The following is a 21235-nucleotide window of genomic DNA, read 5'->3' on the forward strand; positions in this document are numbered from 1 at the left end:
TAGTCAAGTCGGTTTTGGAGCTCAGCCAGCCACAAAGGGTCAGGTCGACGGTACCGTTCGGTTGTAACAGATTTGCGAGTTACATGACTAACGATGTAACTGCTAGGATGAGTATCACAATCGTGTCTTGATATCAGCTTCTCAGACCATCCCTACGATCTTCCTAGACTGGGAGTTCCAGCTGGAGATGAGGGAGAGGGGAGAGCAAAACATTGGCTTCTAGGTGCTCGCTACTCAGACCTTGATGTGCTTAGACCTTAGTGTGGTTAGGCTGAATCGGTGAGCTGATAGAGTCAGGATACCAGTGTGTTGTAGCAAACATTGCAAAGTACTTTGATTATGCACATCCCTGGAACAACCGTCTAGCTACATGCTCTAGGCCTCAATGGCCTCTATGCTGCATAGTCAGGATGCGTGATACATCATCAGATTCCAGATCCCATTTAATAATAAATCATGGATCACCACATGTGCAAACATCCTAACCTCTCATGAGAGCAGCATCGAGCATGGCTGTCACACTCTCACATGCGTCTCAGCAATGCAACGCAAATGATAGACCTCATATGATGTGGCTCAGCCCAGCATACGATTGAGGGGAAGTTGGAGTTATTCTAGTCTGAGCACCTATCAACAAACTAGCCTGTGTACGCAGCCCTCGGCTGAAGTAGAAATTCTCCACGCCAACACTGACAGCTGTATATCACAGCTGAACCAGCCTGTAGATGATTCCTCATTTGGTGATTGTAAGACCGGAGTGTCCGAGGTCGTTAGGATGCGGTGGAGTTGCATTTAAGGTTTGACATCTGGAGAAGACCACCTGGAAGGAGCACGCTGTCATACCCTGCTTTAGTTACATTCGGCCAGGATGGGAGTAGCAGCCGATCATTTGCAGTCAAAACCAGACATTGTGTAAACCAGACGTTTGATCAACTGGCCCAGTGATATCTCAGCATACAAAAGTACATGCATTACAAGCACTTCCTGGGCCACAAATGTATGAAAACACAGCTCACTGTTCTCGAATCACACAATACTTGGGCAGATTACACATGACGCAAGTAAAGTCGAAGCGAAGAGGGATTTTTTTGTTTCACGGCCATGTACATCAATCTCCAACCTTTCCCCTCTTCTTATTGCCTCTGTCTATAAAAGGCTGTGACCGGCCTGCACATGAGCTACAACCATAATCTCGAGCGCTACTCAGCAACCATAGGATCTGACAAGATACCGCAAGACCCCGCACCATGTCCACTCCTGGAGCACAGCAAGTCCTCTTCCGTATGTTGGATGGAAAGCCCCTTTCACCCCTGTTTCGGCCTGACAAAACATAGGCACCGGAATTGCCGCGGTCAACTTAACCAACCATCTCCGTGTTTACTTCCAGGATGTCTATGGCAGTATTCGCGAGAGTCTCTACGAGGGCAGCTGGGCTAACGGCACCGAAAAGAACGTTATCGGCAATGCTAAGCTTGGCAGCCCTGTGGCCGCGACTTCTAAGGAGCTGAAGCATGTATGTTATTATCTGCCTATTGGCTCTGCTCCAGACTGACGATATGAAGATCCGTGTCTACACCCTCACTGAAGGAAACACCCTCCAAGAGTTTGCCTACGACTCCGGAACCGGATGGTACAACGGCGGGCTGGGCGGTGCAAAGTTCCAAGTCGCACCCTACTCTCGCATTGCTGCCGTGTTCCTAGCCGGAACAGATGCATTGCAGTTGCGAATCTATGCACAGAAGCCAGATAACACAATCCAGGAGTATATGTGGAACGGTGCGTCGAATCATAAGTCTCTTGATGTGCTTTCTAACCTGCATCTTAGGCGATGGCTGGAAGGAGGGCACCAACCTGGGAGGTGCTCTCCCCGGCACTGGAATCGGAGCCACCTCCTTCCGCTATACCGACTACAATGGCCCAAGCATCCGGTACGGCACTGCCATATACACATCCTGAATACGGGAACGCTTACTAATATTTGACATACACAGGATCTGGTTCCAAACTGATGACCTCAAACTCGTCCAAAGAGCCTACGACCCGCACAAAGGCTGGTACCCGGACCTCGTCACCATCTTTGACAGGGCACCGCCACGTACGGCCATTGCAGCCACCAGCTTTGGAGCCGGCAACAGTTCCATCTACATGCGTATCTACTTTGTCAATTCGGACAACACTATCTGGCAGGTCTGCTGGGACCACGGCAAGGGCTATCACGACAAGGGAACCATCACCCCAGTCATTCAGGGCTCGGAGGTCGCCATTATCAGCTGGGGCAGTTTCGCCAATAACGGGCCGGATCTGCGTCTGTACTTTCAGAATGGAACATACATTAGTGCTGTGAGCGAGTGGGTTTGGAATCGGGCACATGGGTCGCAGTTGGGCAGAAGTGCTCTTCCTCCTGCTTGATTATTCTGTATGAATTCTCATGTGCTATAGACTACTACAGGTGGATAGTAGTAGCTAGTGGACAATGCTTGCAATCACTGCTTTCTCCATGCCTTCTGTTAAAAGTAGATCAAGGTGCATTTGATATCACCAGATCTGTTTTATGAGAAGAAAAAGGAGGATATTAATGCAAAGGATAAAAAAACATGTTCTATGGATCTGCATTTTTCTAAGTATTGGTGGATCAACCTGTATCTATAAACAGGCCAACAGCAACTAATGTTCTTTCCAGAAGGGTCACGTGCTAAACCTATTTTGAGTTTAGTGTTTTCCAGTTAATTGGTGCGCCAGGGGTGATATCTTTAGTCTGGTTTTGCTGAGTGAATGCAAACCTAATACCTTATGCATCTCCTAGAATATTGATCTAACCAATCAATCACGGCTATCAAAAGCCTGGACCTTTTGCAGCTGCATGTCAAAAGAGCTACCCACACAATCCGCGGCTTGATGTCCTCAGAATGGCACAAAAGGAATTGACACTGCTACCACCAGACTTGATGGAGTCTCAATTATCCGTAATTGACCTCCTGACAGCAATGTTTCCGTCACCTGGAGAGATCGACATACCTGCGTCCACCAATGAATGCATTGAAAAGCTCCGCAACTGGTGCGGGAAACCCTCTGCAGTGCCCTCCGGGATTCCTTCCACGCTACACCTTGCAGTCTGTTTGCCGATTGCCGGCGGGGAAAAATCAATACAAGTCAACATATCGATCCCAGTTCGGTGGGGTGCTCCAGATACAGCACAGCCGCCGCCATTGAGTTATTCACTACGGCAACCAGATTGGATGTCCAAAGCCGAGCTGGCTACGCTGGCTGCTGCAATGCCCCTAGATGACGTGTTCGAGGCCTTTGGATACGTCCAGGATGAAGCGCTGCGCTTCCTGGAGGCTCAGCGGGCTTCAGAATCTGAGACTACCAAGACCAGTTCCGGGCCGATCGTGCGAGTCTGGTTCTATTTCCCGTCTCTATCAACCCGAGAAAAGCGCAACGATCTGGTGAATCACGCCCCTGACTACTCTCTGACAGGCTTCGTGTTGGCTGGCAAGCCTGGTGTGTTGTGTCTAGAGGGGGCGTCGACGGATATTGACGCTTATATGAGCTTCATCAAGACACATTCCTGGAGCGATATCCCCAGCCATCAGAAAAAGGTCAGCGAGAGATATCGGGAGACGAACGACGTTCAGAGAGTGTTCTCCGGGATGGAGGAAATTACGGATTCATTAGGTGAACGAAGTGGCCACAGAGCCAATCGCGGCGATATGCAGGCATTAGAGACCTGGCTACAAGCGCGAGGGTTGCATGAAGCCTTTGCCAAGGTTATATTCTGATATCGGTCACGAAGCTACTGGAGTGATACCCTGGAGCCTGTCTTATCTGTAGCATTATTCCCGGTACGGTCATATCTGGGAGGCGGACATTGGGGCCGAGGATAAGGCGGAGATTGACCGAGATGAAAACAAACCTCATTTTAGTGAGTCACCCGTACCCTTCGTCTCCTCCTGCAACCAACACTTCCGTCCGAACCGACCCAACTGAGGGTCATACATTCTCGCTACAATGACGATCGTACATATGGGTTAGTATAATTCGAGTACATCAGTCAATAATTATACTCATATAATCCAGTCTTGTTCAAGTTCCGTCCAGAGGTGACACAGGAGCACAAGGATACTTTTGTCCGCGAACTCAAGAAACTCAAGGACCTCGACTGTGTCAAGGGTCACCGGCTGGTCGTTGGCGGGCCGTCAATTACTGATCCGATCGCGAGAAGCAAAGGGTTTGAGATTGCGTTGTTGAGCTTCCATGAGAACAGGGAAGCTTTGGAAGCATACCAGGCCAGCAAAGAGCATCATTGGTATGTGCATCTAGTATCGGCAGCAGATGTGTTCAGGCGACGCTGACCAAGAGATAGGGTAACTAGCACGTACATGTTCCCCTACAAGGAGGATCTCATCCGGTTTGATTTTGAAGTGGCGCCGGAGGATGAATATATGTGGAATTTCTTGTCGATTGATGGACTTGCACAAGGGCTAGCCAAAGAATAAATCTTCTGCTTTTGGAGACGCAGTCACCTTGATTTCAAGGATCTAATGTAGCCCCTGTCTGGTTATGTAGTTGTGATGGACTCAAGCATCCCTGGCAACGAAGAGAATCTTGGCTATGAATGATAACCTCTGTTATTTTATGGCCAAAGGTCCGATGCTAAATGGGCAGTAGTGGTCGAGGAATTGAACTAGGGGTTTGGCGCCCTCCAAGACATGCTGCAATAGCATGTCATAATCCCAGCCCATTGCTGCTGCTGCATGGCAGTCATGTTGGCCTGATCCTCCCGTTCTAGCCGTCCAGGACCGGTCATAATCTAGAACGATTCAGTATAACTGCAGGCGGGAAGGTAAAGGCAATACTTACTTCGCTTCATTTTGATATCGATCAGAGCCAAGTCGATTTCCTCTCGAAATTGTCGCACATCTACCCGAATTGGCGCAGTGGCACCGAACAGCCTGGAGATCACTTCGCACTGTCGCATGAGCTTATTGCACGAAGGTTTTTCATGTCATCTTCCGGCACCAGGCGTGGAGTTGGCAGTGACTGCCACCATCCCATTATAAGGAGCGATACCATCCGCATGGTTGAAGCGCATCACAGCACCATACTCCAGTAGTCCAGGAGAGGAGGCGTCGGCGGCATGACGGTGTTAGTCACCTCTTCTCCTGCGAGGAAGTCCTCAAGCACAATTAACGTTGGTTCCTCTTGTAAGACTTTGGCATGCTGTTGTCTGTGTCAGGAAAGGGCCTTTGAGAGGAGGGGACACGGACGCCCTTTGGCGCAGGACGTAGGTAATATCAGCGCTAGAGACCAGTTATCCTAAGATGATGCCGAGTGCCGTTTATATTCAAGTCCAGACAGTCACTTTAAACCTAGGTTTGCGAGGTTTGCGCACGCCGTTGATGACAGGTGGATCGACGGCCTTTAACAGAATATGAGGCATTCGAGGTCTATAGTTTGTCTATATCATTTGAATCATTTGATTCAAACATAAGAAGATAATACACGTGGTTTCTCTAGAGCCAACTGTTCTTGAGACAGGTGGCTGGTTGACACCAAGCTATGTGCAGTGTATTGGGCCATATGAGTCAATTGCTCGCTCTTGAATTGGTATAGCGCATCAAAGTATTAGGACTGATCCATGCAACCCATGTGTCAAATCTACTCCTAGTGATGAGATTTAATTTTCTCACTAGCCTTTCTAAAGCTTTCCAAGCGTCTCTCCGAGCTCCGCCGCACGAGACGTGGCGGCCTGTACTGCCTTGTCAACAATTTCCTTGAAATTCAGAGACTCAAATGTCTGGAGGGCGGCGTGTGTTGTCCCGTTTGGACTCGTCACATTCTTGCGCAACTGAGCCGGTTCCTCCGACGACTCGACCAGCATCTTGCCCGCACCGAGGCAGGTCTGAGCTGCCAGTCTTGTGGCCTGCTCCTTGGATAGGCCCAGGGCAGTGGCACTGGCAACTAGGTGTTCCACCATTGCGAAGAAATACGCAGGTCCGGATCCTAGTCAATGTTAGATTTATATGTCATCTGCATGGAGACTCCAAGATACTCACCAGATAGACCGGTCACCACATCTAGCAGTTCCTCCTTCTCCACCCACTCGGTGGCCTTGCTGACGCTCTGGAGTAGAGCTCCGATAAGCTCCTTCTCCTCTGCCGTCACGTCGTCGCTAGCCAGAAGACCCGATGCGCCTTCCTTGACCAGGGCCGGAGTGTTAGGCATGACGCGGACAATATGCGCAGTCCGGCCATCGTTCGTCCTGAGCCACTCTTTCATGCTATTGAGCGTAATACCCGCTGCAATACTAACGACCACAGGGAGTGACGTGCGCTGTGACCAGGCGGTGGCAAGCTCCTGACAGACGTTCTTGGTGGTTTGAGGCTTGACTGCAATGATCACAATATCTGCGTTGGCTGCAGCTTCACCATTGGAGGTGGTCGTCTGCACGCCCAACTTCGCGATCTTTTCGCGGTTGACATCCCAAGGCTCGGACACGGTGATGTTGGCGGGGTTCATGTCCTGGCTTACGAGACCTCCGATAATGGCCGAGGCCATGTTACCGCCGCCAATGAAGGCGAGTTTGCTCTGTTGTAAAGATGGCATTTTGCGATATACGCCTTGATGTGTGATGTAATAGACTGAATTCTCCGTCGTCTGTAGTCTCTACGCCTGATAAATGCTGCAACTTTCCAGACGCGTCGGATCAAGGTCGGCCCGATGTCGGCGGAGGGGTCTAGCCCCACCGGAAACGCGGGGTTGTTCATCTTCCCGGTGCCGGCCCGGTCGGCCATAGTTAATGACTTATGAGGATATCCATGCTTACAATGATGTTGAATGGCAACTTTCTAGATATCGAACAACTTGTTCAGAGCCAGCAATACCTGAAGGCTATCAAGAGACAGCTGCCGCTTATTATTCGCCGCAAAATGGTCCTTCACATGGAACTCCAATGGCAGAAGATTGTGTGGGTCGGTAAAGAACAGCAAGGCCAGTCGAGCAACGATCAGATAACTAGATAGACTGATAGACCATATTCTTACCAATGCAACCACGAGTCTCCATGCTGAAGGAAGTAGGCAGACTGCAGTCATTGCAGCGCCTTCTCCGAGTAAACCCCAAGTCAACCATCCACCACTCTGGTTAAACACCTGGCTGTGCTGATGTATTGATATAGATCCATTCGAGACTGTTGGATTGCTGCAAAAGGCTACTCCTGCATACATCCGGAGTATTTTTCAAATACAAGTAAAGCAGGTGTGTACCATGGTTTTATTCACCTTCTGTTCGTCACAGCGGCCGTCGCAGATGCATATGCCCCAAGCCGCAGAAGGAAAAATGTCATGTTGTAAGTCACAGAGACATTCAACGGGAGAAGAGACCATGCCGGAGGTAATATGCAAAGTATACCCATACTCCAGCAATCATTTATATTACAAATGCAGAGTCAGTATAGGAAGGGAGGAAAATTATAATTCGTCGCCTTGGCGGGGGAAGCATGGAAGCGGTCCAGCTCTAAGAGAATCAGTCAGCATGAAGGCCATCAACAGTTCTCGGGCAGAGAAAATCTTTGTGCCTATTAGGCCAACTATTACCAACATGGACTGGATTGGTTGCACGTATTATCATCCGACTGTTGGTATTGTAGTCGATGCTTCGTTGCTTGCATGTACACATATTTTCTTATTATCCCGATTGTATATATCACCACCATCTACCTGAGAGTGAAAAATACTCACTACTACAGCGAGCACACTTATTTTGAGGTAGACAGACAACGGCGGTATGCGTAGCGCTAGATCGGGGATCTATTTGTACATATCTGTATATTTATGCTAGGTACTGATTGGCTTGATAGTGAGCCCTTAGACTTGAACAGCACTGTTAAAAGGGATATATTAAGATTCTTAGCTCCTTAGCTCTTTCTTTCTTCTTATTTCATATTCTTCAACATGAAATGCCCATACTAATCCTGCACTTAAGCTATATAATTCCTATATTTACGCACACATCAAATATAAGCTGACTCTGGCCTGGGAAGAAAGTGCTTCCAATGGCCACTCTGACTCACCACATGATCAGGATAATTAGCCATTTTTCCTCTCCTACTTTGATTTTTGGCAAGGGCAGCAATGTGAAAGAACGGCATACATCAGTTCAGCATGCTTTAGAATATAGAGGCTTATATAGTCTTGCAGAACATCACCCTCCCTGGCAAGGAATCTGTCAAACCTTGAAGCTTTTGGATCAACCTATCGCATAAAATCCCACCCTCAAACCCATATAGGTTGGGTTATAGCCTTATAGGTACCTACTTTACCTATATTACATATATTCACATAAGTCAATACATATCTTTAGTCTAACTTCAGTCTATACCCTTTTTTACCAGGTTAGATCATATATTTATATGTATAACCCTAGTCTATACTACTATTAGTAGGTGGTATGGTAGTTCTGTTACCTATTAGGTTACCTATACCTATGTAGGTTGGGTCAGGGTCAATCCCAACTCGCGGGTTGGGTGGGTTGGGTATGGGATTGCAAGCTGGGTCAGCCAGTCTACGTGGCACCCTAAAGGGGATCTCTGTAAGGTACCAGCCATCCATTGCAGGCAAGTATTGCTGTCTCTTTATCTCTACTCTAAGATGCTGATCATGTATTCTTCAGTCCATCCTCCACTATCTCTTTGCAGGTGTAGGCAGTAAAGTAGGAACCAGCCCCCTAGTCATTGAACAATAAAATAGTAACTATCAAGGTTTGATTTAAATACAGCTCAGCATAAATAACTAAGTCTAGAGTGCTTGGAGGTCCTCCTGAATCATTAAAAAGGAAAGGTCAGAGGTTAGGGTCAAAAACTTTCTGCTATTTTTGACGGTGAATAATTAGTAATGTTATACTAGAAAGAATCATGAATAACATAGCATGCTGATATTAGCTTAATAGATCTTGATAGTTGTATACTCATCACTCAACTCCTGAATGTGTGAGGTGCTCAGGCGACAGTCTTGCACTTAGTATCTAGTAAGGTAAGGGGAAGTAAGTGGCCACAACTGGCCCAGCTAAATGCTCGACTTTCCGTTTATACTCCTCGTCCTTAGGACATACTTGATTAAATATTATTTGTTCGTCTATCGCAGTTTCGTGGATGGGACTCCTGGTCGCGTTTGGCATCCATAAAGTGAGCCCCAATAATGTACTCAGGGATCTGTTGGGCGCAATGGGGTAATATGTCTTCTCACTCCCAAGCCCGTCATGACAGGCTATAATTGGGGTTGTCTCAAATCAAGAGGGTCTCTATCACAGTCGCAAGCCACTTTCACTTCCAGCCAGTATACGCAATTCATTGAAGTCCTTGGACAGAACGACTTCAGAACAAGTACGCTGCCCTCAGAGCAAAGCAGCGTCGTATGATTATTCTCGCAGAATGGAATGGGTGGTTGGGCCCGAGAGAAAGATCGCCCCAAACTATTCTTGGACCTTTTTGAAAAATCAATTCAACAATTATGTTTCGGTTGAAACTACAGAGGCAGTCAAGGCTCCAAAGACTATTCACCCCCTAACACCCTTAACCGAAGCCGAGAGCTGATACGTTCGGCTTATAGGGCATTGTACTATCTGAATGTGTTCCGCCCTCCGATTCTGCCTTTCCATCCTCTTGTTGTGACATCAATGTTACTGTCCCTCCATTCGAGAGCTCCGTCAAAAAGTAATAGTCATGAATACCAGTAGAAAGAGTACACTGTATGTAATCACATGCAACGTCCATGTTTCAACTGTAAAACCTTAATATGATTCCAGATGTAGAAATATTTCCAAAGCGGCATGAATGGTGGCATCCTAAATCACAAATTAAATCATGTTGTCCGCTGACTCGCCGATCAGTGGGATGAATGATTGTCACCCCAAGAGCTTGTATCAATGACTCATCTTGATGTCATGAAAGCCTGGGTATTCCGATGCAGCAACTAAAAAGGCCAAAGCTCATGCTGGGGTTACAGATATTTTACGCAGAAGATCAACATATCAGAGGAGAATCTGTGCCAGCAAAAAAATTCGGATGTGCTGTCTTAATTCAACCTGACTCCTTGTATTGATACGATTGTGATAGGAAGGCAATAATGGCCGACCTAGAGAAGCCTAAGAACCAGGACATTCGCGTGCAATCCTTACCTGGGGGAGTGTCCTGGTCAGGGCAAACTCCAAATGTAGGTCGGTGGACTGTCTCAGTCTACGATTTATATTATTCTCCTGTTAGGTGGTGGCTCTAACGGATGTACCAAGACTATCTGGGCAGGAGTTTCAGAGCTCCTCGAAGAAGGCTCCGGATATCGAATTGCCATCGTAATTCGTAATTCGACATACTTACTGGAGTGTCTCGGTCATAAATTGGAAGAGCCTGCGTCAGGAGATCCGATCGAACTTAGCCGGGAGATCATCTCGCAATTCCAGAATTACAGCGCCAAGTACGATGAAAAATTCATCGGGGCTGGCTTGCCAGAGTCCCTTGTTCTCAAATGCCCAGGGCTTTGCTCACAGCTTTGGTTCAAGCTTGATATTGTCCCGCTGGTGCTGAGACATGTAGCTCGTGCGCGAACCGCCCATGATCGGGGTGAGGTGGCCACGTTCCGGGGCTGGGAAAGAAAAGCACTAGATGAGCAGGCAGATTCCATGGCGCGAAAGTGCATACGGTATCTAGGTGCAGTTGGAGGATAAGGCGATCTGTTGCTAACAGCTTCTAGATCATTTGGAATAGGACATGTGATCCACTCTCAAATCAGTCATGACAATCTTGTGGAGGTTGATAGTAATTTCAGGGCGCGTCTTGCAGAAAAGGAAGACTATGAACGAACTGTTGAGCCCACATCATGGGCTATTGCTCAGAAATATGCCCGGGAACTTAGAGAAGAGAAAGTCAAAGTGGCATTTTTCAGCATGACCTTCCACGGCAAACCCGACGTCCATACGAGACATGCCCTAATGAGGTTTTCTCATTGTATGGGTGTTGACTTTAGATGGTGAGTAGAAGGGTTCATTTCTCAACGTCTCAGGTCTTGACCTCCAACGTGTTTATGAGTATGAGAGTTTTGGACATGTTGCTAACCTAACAGGTATGTCGCAAAGCCACGTCCAGGGATAATCAGTATCGTTCAGAAGATGAGAGATATCCTCGAGGGGTTGGACAAATCCCTCGGGTATCTTTCCTTTGACGAGGAATTAGAGATTTTAGAGTGGGTGCAAGAGAATGCCAGGAGATATTGGCTACTGCACAATGGGCCGCTTCAGCCAAGGTCCAAAGGAGGTGTAGATGTGTTGGTCATTGATAGTGCACCTTTACTTCCCTTGGCACTTTTGTCTAAGCAACAGGACCCAGGGAGACCAGTACTCTATGAAAACCGTTTAATGCTTCAGAGCAACATGGCTGAGTATCCTAATACTCCTTCAGCTAGGGCCTGGGACTTCGTGCAGACGAGAACAGAGCATGTCGACCTGCTGGTTTCCCCAGTACCAAAACTCTTGGCACCGCAGATATTACCCAGAAAGCATGTGGGATATATTCCAGTTTCTATTGACCAGTGAGGCCCCCTTCAGTGACAATGACTTGAACCCGCTAATAGCCAGTAGACTTGACGGCTTTAACAAGAATATGAATCCAGCAGACATTTCTTTCTACGGTCAGCAATTCAACTCCCTGTGCAAAACTCTCAACGCACCTAGTATACAATATCCGGAAGGTAAGGGCTCGACGTCTCCTGTTGCAAACTGTCAATGCTCTACTAACATTCCTACTTAAACCTTAGAGCAATATATTCTACATCTTGCACAGTTCAGACCCAGTGACGAGACTATGATTATTCTACAGGCATATCATATGTTTTGCTGTCAATCGATGAAGGAAAGCCCAACAGCGTCCATTCCAAAGTTACTGATATGCCGTCATGGCCCTCCTAAAGGCCATGAGAGCGCAGTTCTCTATGAGAAGGTCATGCGCCATATCAACACCACGATCCAAGACATTTCACACCTGATCTATGTCATGGAGCTTGGGGGCCCTGATCAATTGTGGAATGTTCTTCTTTCGCATGCTAAAGTCGTGGTACAGCTGTCCATCCCCGAGGGGATTCCTGAATTTCTCCTGTGCGCCATTCAGAAACAGAAGCCTCTGATCACGATCAAGGCAGCAAGTTCGTATTCATTTCTGGAGAACAACCCTACCACATGGCTGGTGGACAAAGTTGCCTGCAACTCTATCTCGCAGCTCTTTCGTCAGCTAAATGATCCCAAACTCTCATCGCAGATGACCTTGCCTCTACGACATAGCCTTCCGGACCAATATACCACTGTCGGGAATGCTACTGCCTGGTTTTATTTGGCATCGAAACTGTCAAAAGGTGAAAGCATTGAACCAGAGGGCAGAGACCTTTATCAGTTGGCTCAGTCGGCAGCAAGTCGTGAATAAGGGTTTTTTTTTTTTTTTTTTTTTTTTTTTTTTTTTTTTTTTTTTTTTTTTTTAATCTTCTCACAGTTTCAATTCTGCGGATTGGAATTACTATGTATATTCAGTTAATATTAAGGAAAAAAGTAGAATGATTTCCCCCGTTTTCGTGTTCGTGGATTATCATTATGAATCGTAGGCTCTTGTAAGACTTGTTCAATTACTGAGCTCGACAGGATGTGTAGAGCCCACCTAAGATCCCTACCGAATCATGTAAATAAAAAGAACCTTTTTGACTGCCCATGAGTGCTCCTCATGGCCTCCAAGCTGGTTGTCCAGGATCGACATGGACAGCCTTGCGAGTGCACTAGGCATTTAGTTCCACGGGAGTTTGGTGTCTAAGCTGAAACGACACGAGAATCTCGGACAAAAGAATCTATATAACTGATATAGAGGGACTTGTTTGATGACAATGGACGCGTTGTGATTCCAACCCCACGCTCGGACCGCTGCTACATTAGGTACCCCGTTCCACCCCGGCTCCACAAAGCATGCCCAGCCCCAAGTTGCCTCAATCGCCATCCGCAGACTCCTGACTCTTTCTCATCTTGAAAGAATCAGACAAGGAGAGCTCAATCTAAATGGCAATTGTTTCCACGTGCAAAGATAGGGGAACACGGTTAGACAGAATCTGATGCAGGTATGACGTCGAACATCCGATTCGTAAACGGCGAATGAAAAATCGATGACATTTTGTGGAGCTAAGGAGACCTCGGACCCGAGAAATACGTAGACTCATTCCAGCCTGAGGAGTCTGGCCGCTTGTCTATTGCATAGACTTTGCGCAAAAAATGCTTGTGTCATTGATCTCTGGGTACGGGCGGAAAGTCATGCTGAAAATCAATGGTAATGATGGCGTGATCTGTACGCCGCGATTCTAGGATCAGGAGATCTTTGGAGTTATCATGTGAGGCAGTTTTGGGGGATTGCCAATTACACCGACTGAGAGCGGGATTTGTTGCATCATGGAGCCCTTGGGCGATTTGATTTTCCGCTCTCTTTTGGCCCTTTCCATTGAATCTGGGGTAACCTGGACCATTTGGCCAGGGTGCATCCGGCCTATTTTACGGTTGAGAAGGAACTCTCCTTAGGAGTCCCGTCGAAATGATAACCTTCCTATCTCGGAGAGGAACAAAGGTATGAAGGAGAAATGGCAACTAACAAACAGAACAACGATCTTCTGGTGTGCGACTTTGAACAAATTCGGCGCCATGATGGTGCCATTGTGGGAGGTAAGAATGCCTCACTAGGTGAGATGATCAATACCCTTGAGGCAAAGGGAATTGCAGTTCCTCCTGGCTTTGCCACAACGGCTCAGGCCTACTGTGTCTACGTGGACGCTAATGGGATCCGTGACAAGATGGGCGCGCTGATAGCGGACTGGGAAGCGGGAAAGACAACCCTAGCCGAGACGGGCAGGGCAATGCGCCGGCTGTTTCTTCATGGGAGTTGGCCAGAACATGCTGCCACTCGCATCCGGGACGCATATCGCGCCCTAGCGACTCGAGTCGGTGTCTCTGAACCGAGTGTGGCCATCCGCTCGAGTGCTACTGCCGAGGATTTGCCGGACGCCAGCTTCGCCGGTCAGCTCGAATCTTACCTCAACGTGACCGGGGAGAAGGCCGTGCTAGACGCCTGCCGGCGGTGTTACGCCTCTCTCTTCACAGACCGGGCCATCAGCTACCGCCGGACAAAGGGCTTTGACCAGATGAACATCGCGTTGTCCGTCGGGGTGCAGCAGATGGTGCGGTCGGACGCAGGCGGGTCCGGCGTCATGTTCTCCATCGACACAGAAAGCGGCTTCGATCAGGTTGTGCTCATCACTGCCGCGTGGGGTCTGGGCGAAAACGTTGTTCAGGGCGCGGTCAACCCGGATGAATACCAAATCTTCAAGCCTCTGCTAGGCAAGGCCGGGCTGCGGCCCATTATCAGCAAAAAGCGGGGGGACAAGGCTATCAAGATGGTTTACAGTGATGATCCGCAGCAACCAACGCATAACGTGCCGACGTCCAAGGCTGAGCGCGCGGCTTTCGTGCTCAGCGATTCGGAGATTCTTCAGCTTGCAAGCTGGGCCTGTACCATTGAGGGCCATTATGCGGGCGCAATGGACATGGAATGGGCCAAAGATGGGATCACTGGCCGGCTGTACATTGTGCAGGCAAGGCCAGAGACGGTGCATTCGCGCCGGGGTGATGCGACTTCCCGTCTCCACACGTACCAGGTTGGCCGCGGCAAGGGCCGGGTGCTGGCCACGGGCCTTTCTATTGGAGAAGCGGCGGTGGCTGGCCGCGTCTGTCTCATTGAATCGGCTCGTGACCAGGACCGGTTCGTTGATGGGTCGATTCTGGTGACTCCCACCACAGACCCGGACTGGGTGCCCATCATGAAGCGAGCGGCCGCGATCGTCACGGACCATGGCGGCCGCACCTCGCACGCGGCGATCGTCAGTCGCGAGCTGGGTCTTCCGGCGGTTGTGGGCACAGGGAATGCTACCTACGTGCTGCACACCAGCCAGGAGGTAACGGTCTCCTGCGCCGAAGGGAACACGGGCCTGGTATATGAGGGTCGCGCGGAGATCACAACCCAGACGGTGGATCTGGCGGACCTGCCGCCTGTGAAGACCCAGGTGATGATCAACCTGGCCAACCCGGCGGCCGCTTACCGCTGGTGGCGGCTGCCGGCGGACGGCATCGGGTTGGCGCGCATGGAGTTTGTCGTCAGTAACGCGATCAGGGTGCACCCAATGGCACTGGTCCACTTCGACCGGATGCAGGATGCAGAGGCCAAAGCCGAGATTGCGCGGCTGACGACGGGGTATGAGCACGACCGTTGCGACTATTTTGTGGACCAGTTGGCGCAAGGATTCGCAGCTCTTTGTGCGTCCGTCTACCCCCGTCCCGCCATCCTCCGCATGAGCGACTTCAAGACCAATGAATACGCCGGGCTCATTGGCGGCGCGGAATTCGAACCACAGGAGGATAACCCGATGATTGGCTTTCGGGGCGCGTCTCGCTACTACTCACCACGGTACAGAGAGGGGTTCGCACTCGAATGCCGGGCGATTAAGCGACTGCGAGAAGATATGGGGTTCACCAACGCCATCGTGATGATTCCCTTCTGTCGCACGGTGCACGAGGCGCACAAAGTACTCCAGGTTCTGGCAGATAATGGGCTGCGGCGGGGGGACAACGGGCTCCAGGTGTATGTGATGTGCGAGATTCCTAGCAACGTAATTCTGGCCGCAGAGTTCGCGGACTGTTTTGACGGGTTCTCAATCGGCTCCAACGACTTGACACAGCTTACCCTTGGGGTCGACCGCGACTCCGCCGAGCTGGCGGACATCTTCAGCGAACAAGATGAGGCTGTCAAGTGGATGATTGCACGGGTGATCACGGTAGCACGCCAGAAGGGCTGCAAGATTGGGATCTGTGGCCAGGCACCGAGTGACCATCCCCAGTTCGCTCAGTTCCTATCCGATTTAGGAATCGATTCGATTTCCGTTAGTCCGGACAGCTTCGTGACCGTCAAGCGGCATCTAATCAGAAGCGAGCGGGGTGTGCCCGTTTGTTGAGCATGTTTCTAAGGGTAGCCTTGATAATCTACAAGTCCTGGGATCTAAAAATTGTCTCAAATTCATGCTTTGAATGAGGTACAATCTGCGTATCATGGGCTCGCATTGAATACTATTACAGTAATATCAATCGATCAGGGTAAGAGATAGGTAAGAAGCAAAGCACGGGCGATAGTTACAAAAAATCAACTCCCCGGCGCACCAGGCAACAGACCAGTCACTCATTCACATGCTCAATTGTCTCATTCAAGGCTGCGGCTGACTTGACGATTCCATCCCACTCCTCCCCATTGACAGGCATAGAAATCGTTCTGAGAATTCCCTTCCGTCCCAAGACCACTGGCAAACTGAAACAACAGCCAAACTCCTCTTGAAAATGGCTGATGGGGAGGACATGCCGCTGGTCACCGAGGATAGATAAACAGATCATGGAGATGATAGCGCCAATTCCAAGGGGCATTGCCCCCTTGGCCTTGATAATGGCCTGAGAGATCTGCTTACACTCATGGGTGAGCTGCACAGGCTCGAACGTATTCCCTGGCACAGCGGAGGCCAGTGGCAGGCCATGCACACTGGCGGTTGACCAGGCCACAATCTCGTCGAGACCCTGTACGCCAAGGACATAGATATCAATGGCGTCCGCGGCGACCTGTCATCGCAACCGTCAGCCAGATCACGTTTTGGAATCGGTCCTCACGCACTCCAACTTTATTGGCCAAGAGCCCACGCAGCCGAACCGAGTCAAGAAGGGTACCAGACCCCATGACTTGCGAGCGAGGCAGACCGGAGAGCTGCTGCGCGAGTGTGGTCAGCAGATCGACAGGATTCGACACGACGATGAGTATGGCATCGGATCGGAAGGGGCGCATCGCTTGGATCACGCTCCGGACAATCCCCAGGTTGCGGTACATGTGTTGCACGCTGGTTTCTCCGACAGAGAACTTGGAACCAGCAGTGATGAGAATAATGTCGCACTGTCCGGCCTCGTGATATGTCCCTGCTCGGACACGCGTTTCTGCGCGTCCGCTCATTCGGCTGACGTCGGAGAGTTCTTGGACTTGGGCATTTCGGAGCTCAGTTTTGATATCGACCAGGATGAGTTCGCGCGCAACTGAGTTCATAATCAGCGCGTTGGCGGCTGCAGCGCCGACCTGGCCTACACCGATAATGCCAATGCGAGGCCCATCAGTGGAGAGCATGATAACTAAGGCAGTAGAAAATGTACAGTCTGAATCTGTGAGAGTACATGGAAGGGAAGATTGCGGGCTTTAGTCAATTAGTGGGGAGGGCGTAATTCATGATGTCATCTCTCTGGAAGTGAAGCTTAACATTTCTTAAGGTTATGGAGCTGGCTGGGGCGCGGTTGTAGTGGGATATGTTAATTAGGTGCTGTGGTGAATGACACTTTGATTGAGATCTACTAATAAGCATGACCTCACCAAATGCATAATGCCGCCATGATTATTTCGCTTCTCTTCATTGTATAACATGAGGTCTAAATTAGATTATAATGCAATAATAGATCTCTTATAGCCGTCCAGTACACACAAGCAAGATATGATATTGCACTTCTGACTGACCACTTTAGAGGCATCAACTGTATCGAAGAGAAAACCTTTCAACAATCCTTATAGAAAGATATTCCGGGTCAATCCTAACCCATCTATGAGTTGTAGGTTGGGTAGGTTTGGTTAGGGGTTTGCAGGTTGGGTCAGCCAGTCTCGTCTGCAGGGTGGCTTAAGCCATCATATAACTCTACAAAGCACCAATCAGTGGCCTTTTTCTTCTGCGATCATCCGATAAGATAGATCTGGACTCATTTCTTAATAAGCTTATTCCAATAATATCAACAAAATCTAAATCAAATTGCGACAGAGACAGTCAACAGCCTTAATCATACCTTTATACAGCCTAAAACTATACAGACTTTCTAAGGCTTTCAAGGCCTGTAAACCCCCCTACCTAGGATTACTGCCTCACAGTAGTCATAATTTATTATAAAATATTAAATCATTCACAGATTAGTAAGGGTCTGTAATAGGACCATGTTTTCTTTTTGAAATACCTTATATAAGGGAAATAGAAGGATCTAGGCCTACTGCCTTATGAAGTTAGGCTAGGATTATCTTAGTACATGTTAAGTCATAGATGGCATCAGTCTTCCAGCATCTCAAAGTAATTAAATAATACTCCTGTGAAAAATTGACAAGCTTAGAACAGATGCACATATCCAGGTTAAATTAAAGTACTTGGCCCAGTGGGAGTTTGGAGTGTAATAAATGTATCCCTTTTAATGACATTGCCTAAGTTCAAAGGAATAAAAGAGTTTCTGTGTAACTAATGTCAGAGGCTTGTCCAATGACAATATTAAACACCTTCATCTAGTCACTGTGTTTGAACTGTTCCAGATATTCCCCCCCTGCGCACCACTAATAATGATTAGTCTCAATCTTTCTCCTTAAGTTATCATTGGGCAGAGGCAGACTGTGCTTTATTTAGTATGCAGATTAGATGTAGCGTAACCACACTGAGGATTATAACTGTAATAACTATCCCTGCCCCTTCATGGCCGCCAACAAGAGACCATTTGGGCTTGAGCGGCCAGTCACCTTTCATAGTGTGTAGATCTGTATAGCAAACGCCAGAGAACTTAATATTAGTCGATACCTCGTCTGGGCCAGGCTGCTGAACAGGGATGTCCTTGTAGATGACACCACTACCGGGTGTTTCAACGACCTGTGCCCACTGTTTATCGGGTATGTCTATGGTTCCGAAGCTACCAATACACAAATTGATCCGAAAGCGTTGTGAAACTGACAGGGTGAAAAGTTCGAATAGGATAAGCTGCTGCTACATCCAGTGAGTCTAGTCCAATTCTCAGCGAGAATCAACTGGAGAAGAGCACCGGGATGGGGCGCCACTCCTAAACTATTTAATTATTATGAGTGTGTTAGGGTGCAGAGGAAGGGGCCAGAGGGGGGACAGAGGGAGGGGAGGGTTGGTGCCCCAGTGAAAAGCTGCTGTCATGCCACATTTTAAAGTGATGAGCTACTACGTGACGGAGTAGAATCATACGACTTGGAAACTAGAAATTTGATCTTTGCTTTTTAAATACCCAATCGTTTGTTGGTGATCAGAGGCAATATATCATTTCTTACTGTGACGATGCCAGTGCGTCATCAATAAATGTTACAAATTTGGGCGTGGGTGGTGGGCTATTAAGAGCTTTAGTCGGAGACAAAGCATCTTAGTGAGGGGGCAAGAAGTACTTAGCCAAAATAGATAAGTCAATCATGGCGGGCTTCACTGTGGGCGATTACCTGGCAGAAAGGCTGTCGCAGATTGGAATTGAGCATCCATTTGTTGTTCCCGGCGACTATAATCTGGTCCTTCTAGATAAGCTACAAGCCCACCCAAAGTTATCGGAGATTGGCTGTGCAAATGAGTTAAACTGCTCCCTTGCAGCGGAGGGCTATGCCAGGGCAAATGGTGTCGCTGCTTGCGTCGTGACCTACAACGTAGGTGCCTTCTCTGCCTTCAACGGCACAGGAAGCGCATATGCAGAGAATCTCCCGCTCATTCTAATCAGCGGATCCCCAAACACCAATGATGCGGCCCAGTTTCATCAGTTACACCATACTCTCGGAACGAGTGACTTTACCTATCAGCTTCAGATGGCGGAGAATATTACGTGTTGTGCCGTTGCTGTGGGCAGAGCGCAGGACGCTCCGCGTCTGATTGATCGCGCCATTCGGGGTGCGCTGATCAGTAAAAAGCCGGCATATATCGAGATTCCGACGAACCTCTCAGGCGCTCCATGTACACGGCCTGGCCCGATCAGCGCGGTTGTTGATCCTATCCAGAGTGACCGAGCGTCTTTGTTGGCAGCAATTGACTGCGCCGCGGACTATCTGTCTGGGAAGGAAAAACCGATTATACTTGCTGGTCCAAAAGTACGTAGAGCTGGTGCCGAGACTGAAATACTGCGACTCGCGGAAGCAATGGGTTGTGCGGTTGTGGTGCAGCCAGCAGCCAAAGGATCTTTCCCAGAGGATCACTTCCAGTACGCAGGGGTCTTCTGGGGCCAAGTGAGTACTCTCGCCGCAGATTGCATCCTCAACTGGACAGACGCCATTGTCTGCGTGGGCGTCGCCTTCACCGACTACAGTACAGTGGGTTGGACAGCATTGCCCATTATTCCCCTCATGATCGCGGGGTTGGACCATATCTTCTTGCCTGGAGCCATGTTTGGACGGGTTCACCTGAGAGACTTTCTGTCTGGGCTAGAAAGGACAGTCCAGAGAAATGAAACGACGTTGACCGAGTATAATCGCATTCGTCCAGATCCCCCAATGATCGAGGCATCTAACGAAAACGCCCCGCTCACTCGTAAAGAAATGTCGCTACAGGTTCAAACCTTGCTTACCCCAGAGACAACACTATTTGTGGACACGGGAGACTCGTGGTTCAACGGAATCAATATGAGATTGCCCCATGGTACCAAGTTTGAGATTGAAATGCAATGGGGTCATATCGGATGGTCAATACCGGCATCGTTCGGCTATGCTGTCGCAGAACCCCAACGTCAGGTGGTAGTGATGGTCGGCGACGGTGCATTCCAGATGACAGCCCAAGAGGTCTCGCAGATGATTCGGTACAAGACCCCAGTGATCATCATCTTGGTCAACAACCAGGGCTATACAATCGAGGTGGAAATCCACAATGGTATCTATAACCAGATCAAAAACTGGGACTATGCGCTGCTGGCCCAAGCCTTTAATTCCACTGACGGTGGCGCTCGTGGCCTTCGTGTGTCAACAGGCAGTCAACTGGCTGAGGCCATTGAAAAGGCGAATGCCAATCGCAGCGGACCAACCCTAATTGAATGTGTAATTGATCCAGATGACTGTACTAGGGAGCTCATTACATGGGGCCATTATGTTGCGGCAGCGAACGCGCGGCCCCCGATCCAGCTCTGAATACTTTTCCTTTTTTTGGTATGTCTGCGACAAGGGAGTTCAAGAAATAGTATAGTACAGGGTGGACAAGCTTGTTCACTTATATATCTCCTTAAAAGTAAGATTAGTTAAAGTAATAGTTATTGCCTAGAAACAGCAAATGGCTAGTTGCAATGAAGTTGTCATGGTCATGTTCTATAGGTGCTATAA

General features: G+C 48.8%; 8 protein-coding genes across 8 annotated transcripts; 6 read left to right on the top strand and 2 right to left on the bottom strand.

The window, feature by feature from the left end:
* Positions 1-1247: 1247 nt before the first annotated feature.
* On the top strand, positions 1248-2409 carry fleA (fucose-specific lectin FleA; the record flags this gene model as incomplete). Its single annotated transcript, XM_748090.1, has 5 exons — positions 1248-1281; positions 1335-1513; positions 1563-1776; positions 1826-1928; positions 1992-2409. 5 exons carry the CDS (start codon positions 1248-1250, stop codon positions 2407-2409), a joined length of 948 nt encoding a protein of 315 aa, XP_753183.1.
* Positions 2410-2906: 497 nt separating this feature from the next.
* Positions 2907-3779, top strand: AFUA_5G14750 (DUF1115 domain protein; the record flags this gene model as incomplete). The annotated part of the gene is made up of 1 exon (XM_748089.1): positions 2907-3779. The coding sequence occupies one exon, from the start codon at positions 2907-2909 to the stop codon at positions 3777-3779; it is 873 nt and encodes a 290-aa protein (XP_753182.1).
* A 229-nt stretch (positions 3780-4008) lies between these two features.
* Positions 4009-4496, top strand: AFUA_5G14760 (Dabb family protein; the record flags this gene model as incomplete). Its single annotated transcript, XM_748088.1, has 3 exons — positions 4009-4027; positions 4078-4306; positions 4364-4496. 3 exons carry the CDS (start codon positions 4009-4011, stop codon positions 4494-4496), a joined length of 381 nt encoding a protein of 126 aa, XP_753181.1.
* Positions 4497-5429: 933 nt separating this feature from the next.
* Positions 5430-6694, bottom strand: AFUA_5G14770 (pyrroline-5-carboxylate reductase family protein). The gene is made up of 2 exons (XM_748087.2): positions 6057-6694; positions 5430-6003 (listed from the first exon to the last, which is right to left on the bottom strand). The coding sequence occupies exons 1-2, from the start codon at positions 6604-6606 to the stop codon at positions 5699-5701; spliced, it is 855 nt and encodes a 284-aa protein (XP_753180.1). The 5' UTR covers positions 6607-6694; the 3' UTR covers positions 5430-5698.
* A 3294-nt stretch (positions 6695-9988) lies between these two features.
* Positions 9989-12484, top strand: AFUA_5G14780 (putative heat shock trehalose synthase). The gene is made up of 6 exons (XM_748086.2): positions 9989-10208; positions 10285-10691; positions 10743-11018; positions 11112-11576; positions 11626-11735; positions 11802-12484. The coding sequence occupies exons 1-6, from the start codon at positions 10122-10124 to the stop codon at positions 12458-12460; spliced, it is 2004 nt and encodes a 667-aa protein (XP_753179.1). The 5' UTR covers positions 9989-10121; the 3' UTR covers positions 12461-12484.
* A 1162-nt stretch (positions 12485-13646) lies between these two features.
* Positions 13647-16067, top strand: AFUA_5G14790 (phosphoenolpyruvate synthase; the record flags this gene model as incomplete). The annotated part of the gene is made up of 1 exon (XM_748085.1): positions 13647-16067. One exon carries the CDS (start codon positions 13647-13649, stop codon positions 16065-16067), a length of 2421 nt encoding a protein of 806 aa, XP_753178.1.
* Positions 16068-16284: 217 nt separating this feature from the next.
* AFUA_5G14800 (lactate/malate dehydrogenase family protein) lies at positions 16285-17789 on the bottom strand (the record flags this gene model as incomplete). The annotated part of the gene is made up of 2 exons (XM_748084.2): positions 16769-17789; positions 16285-16716 (listed from the first exon to the last, which is right to left on the bottom strand). Exons 1-2 carry the CDS (start codon positions 17264-17266, stop codon positions 16285-16287), a joined length of 930 nt encoding a protein of 309 aa, XP_753177.1. The 5' UTR covers positions 17267-17789.
* Positions 17790-19195: 1406 nt separating this feature from the next.
* pdcC (alpha-keto acid decarboxylase family protein) lies at positions 19196-21222 on the top strand. The gene has a single exon (XM_748083.2). The coding sequence runs from the start codon at positions 19361-19363 to the stop codon at positions 21044-21046; it is 1686 nt and encodes a 561-aa protein (XP_753176.1). The 5' UTR covers positions 19196-19360; the 3' UTR covers positions 21047-21222.
* The last annotated feature ends 13 nt before the right edge of the window (positions 21223-21235 follow it).

The sequence above is a fragment of the Aspergillus fumigatus genome, chromosome 5 (assembly GCF_000002655.1).
Source record: "Aspergillus fumigatus Af293 chromosome 5, whole genome shotgun sequence".
Lineage (NCBI taxonomy): Eukaryota > Fungi > Ascomycota > Eurotiomycetes > Eurotiales > Aspergillaceae > Aspergillus > Aspergillus fumigatus.

What these genes read in the sequence shown, in the direction of transcription:
- pdcC (XM_748083.2), top strand. Translation starts at nt 19,361, where the DNA reads ATGGCGGGCTTCACTGTGGGCGATTACCTGGCAGAAAGGCTGTCGCAG.
- AFUA_5G14780 (XM_748086.2), top strand. Translation starts at nt 10,122, where the DNA reads ATGGCCGACCTAGAGAAGCCTAAGAACCAGGACATTCGCGTGCAATCC. An exon ending in GGTCAGGGCAAACTCCAAAT is followed by an intron (nt 10,209 to 10,284) that starts GTAGGTCGGTGG and finishes GGATGTACCAAG; the next exon opens with ACTATCTGGGCAGGAGTTTC. An exon ending in ATGGGTGTTGACTTTAGATG is followed by an intron (nt 11,019 to 11,111) that starts GTGAGTAGAAGG and finishes CTAACCTAACAG; the next exon opens with GTATGTCGCAAAGCCACGTC.
- AFUA_5G14770 (XM_748087.2), bottom strand. Translation starts at nt 6,606, where the DNA reads ATGCCATCTTTACAACAGAGCAAACTCGCCTTCATTGGCGGCGGTAAC. An exon ending in TGTGGTGACCGGTCTATCTG is followed by an intron (nt 6,004 to 6,056) that starts GTGAGTATCTTG and finishes AACATTGACTAG; the next exon opens with GATCCGGACCTGCGTATTTC.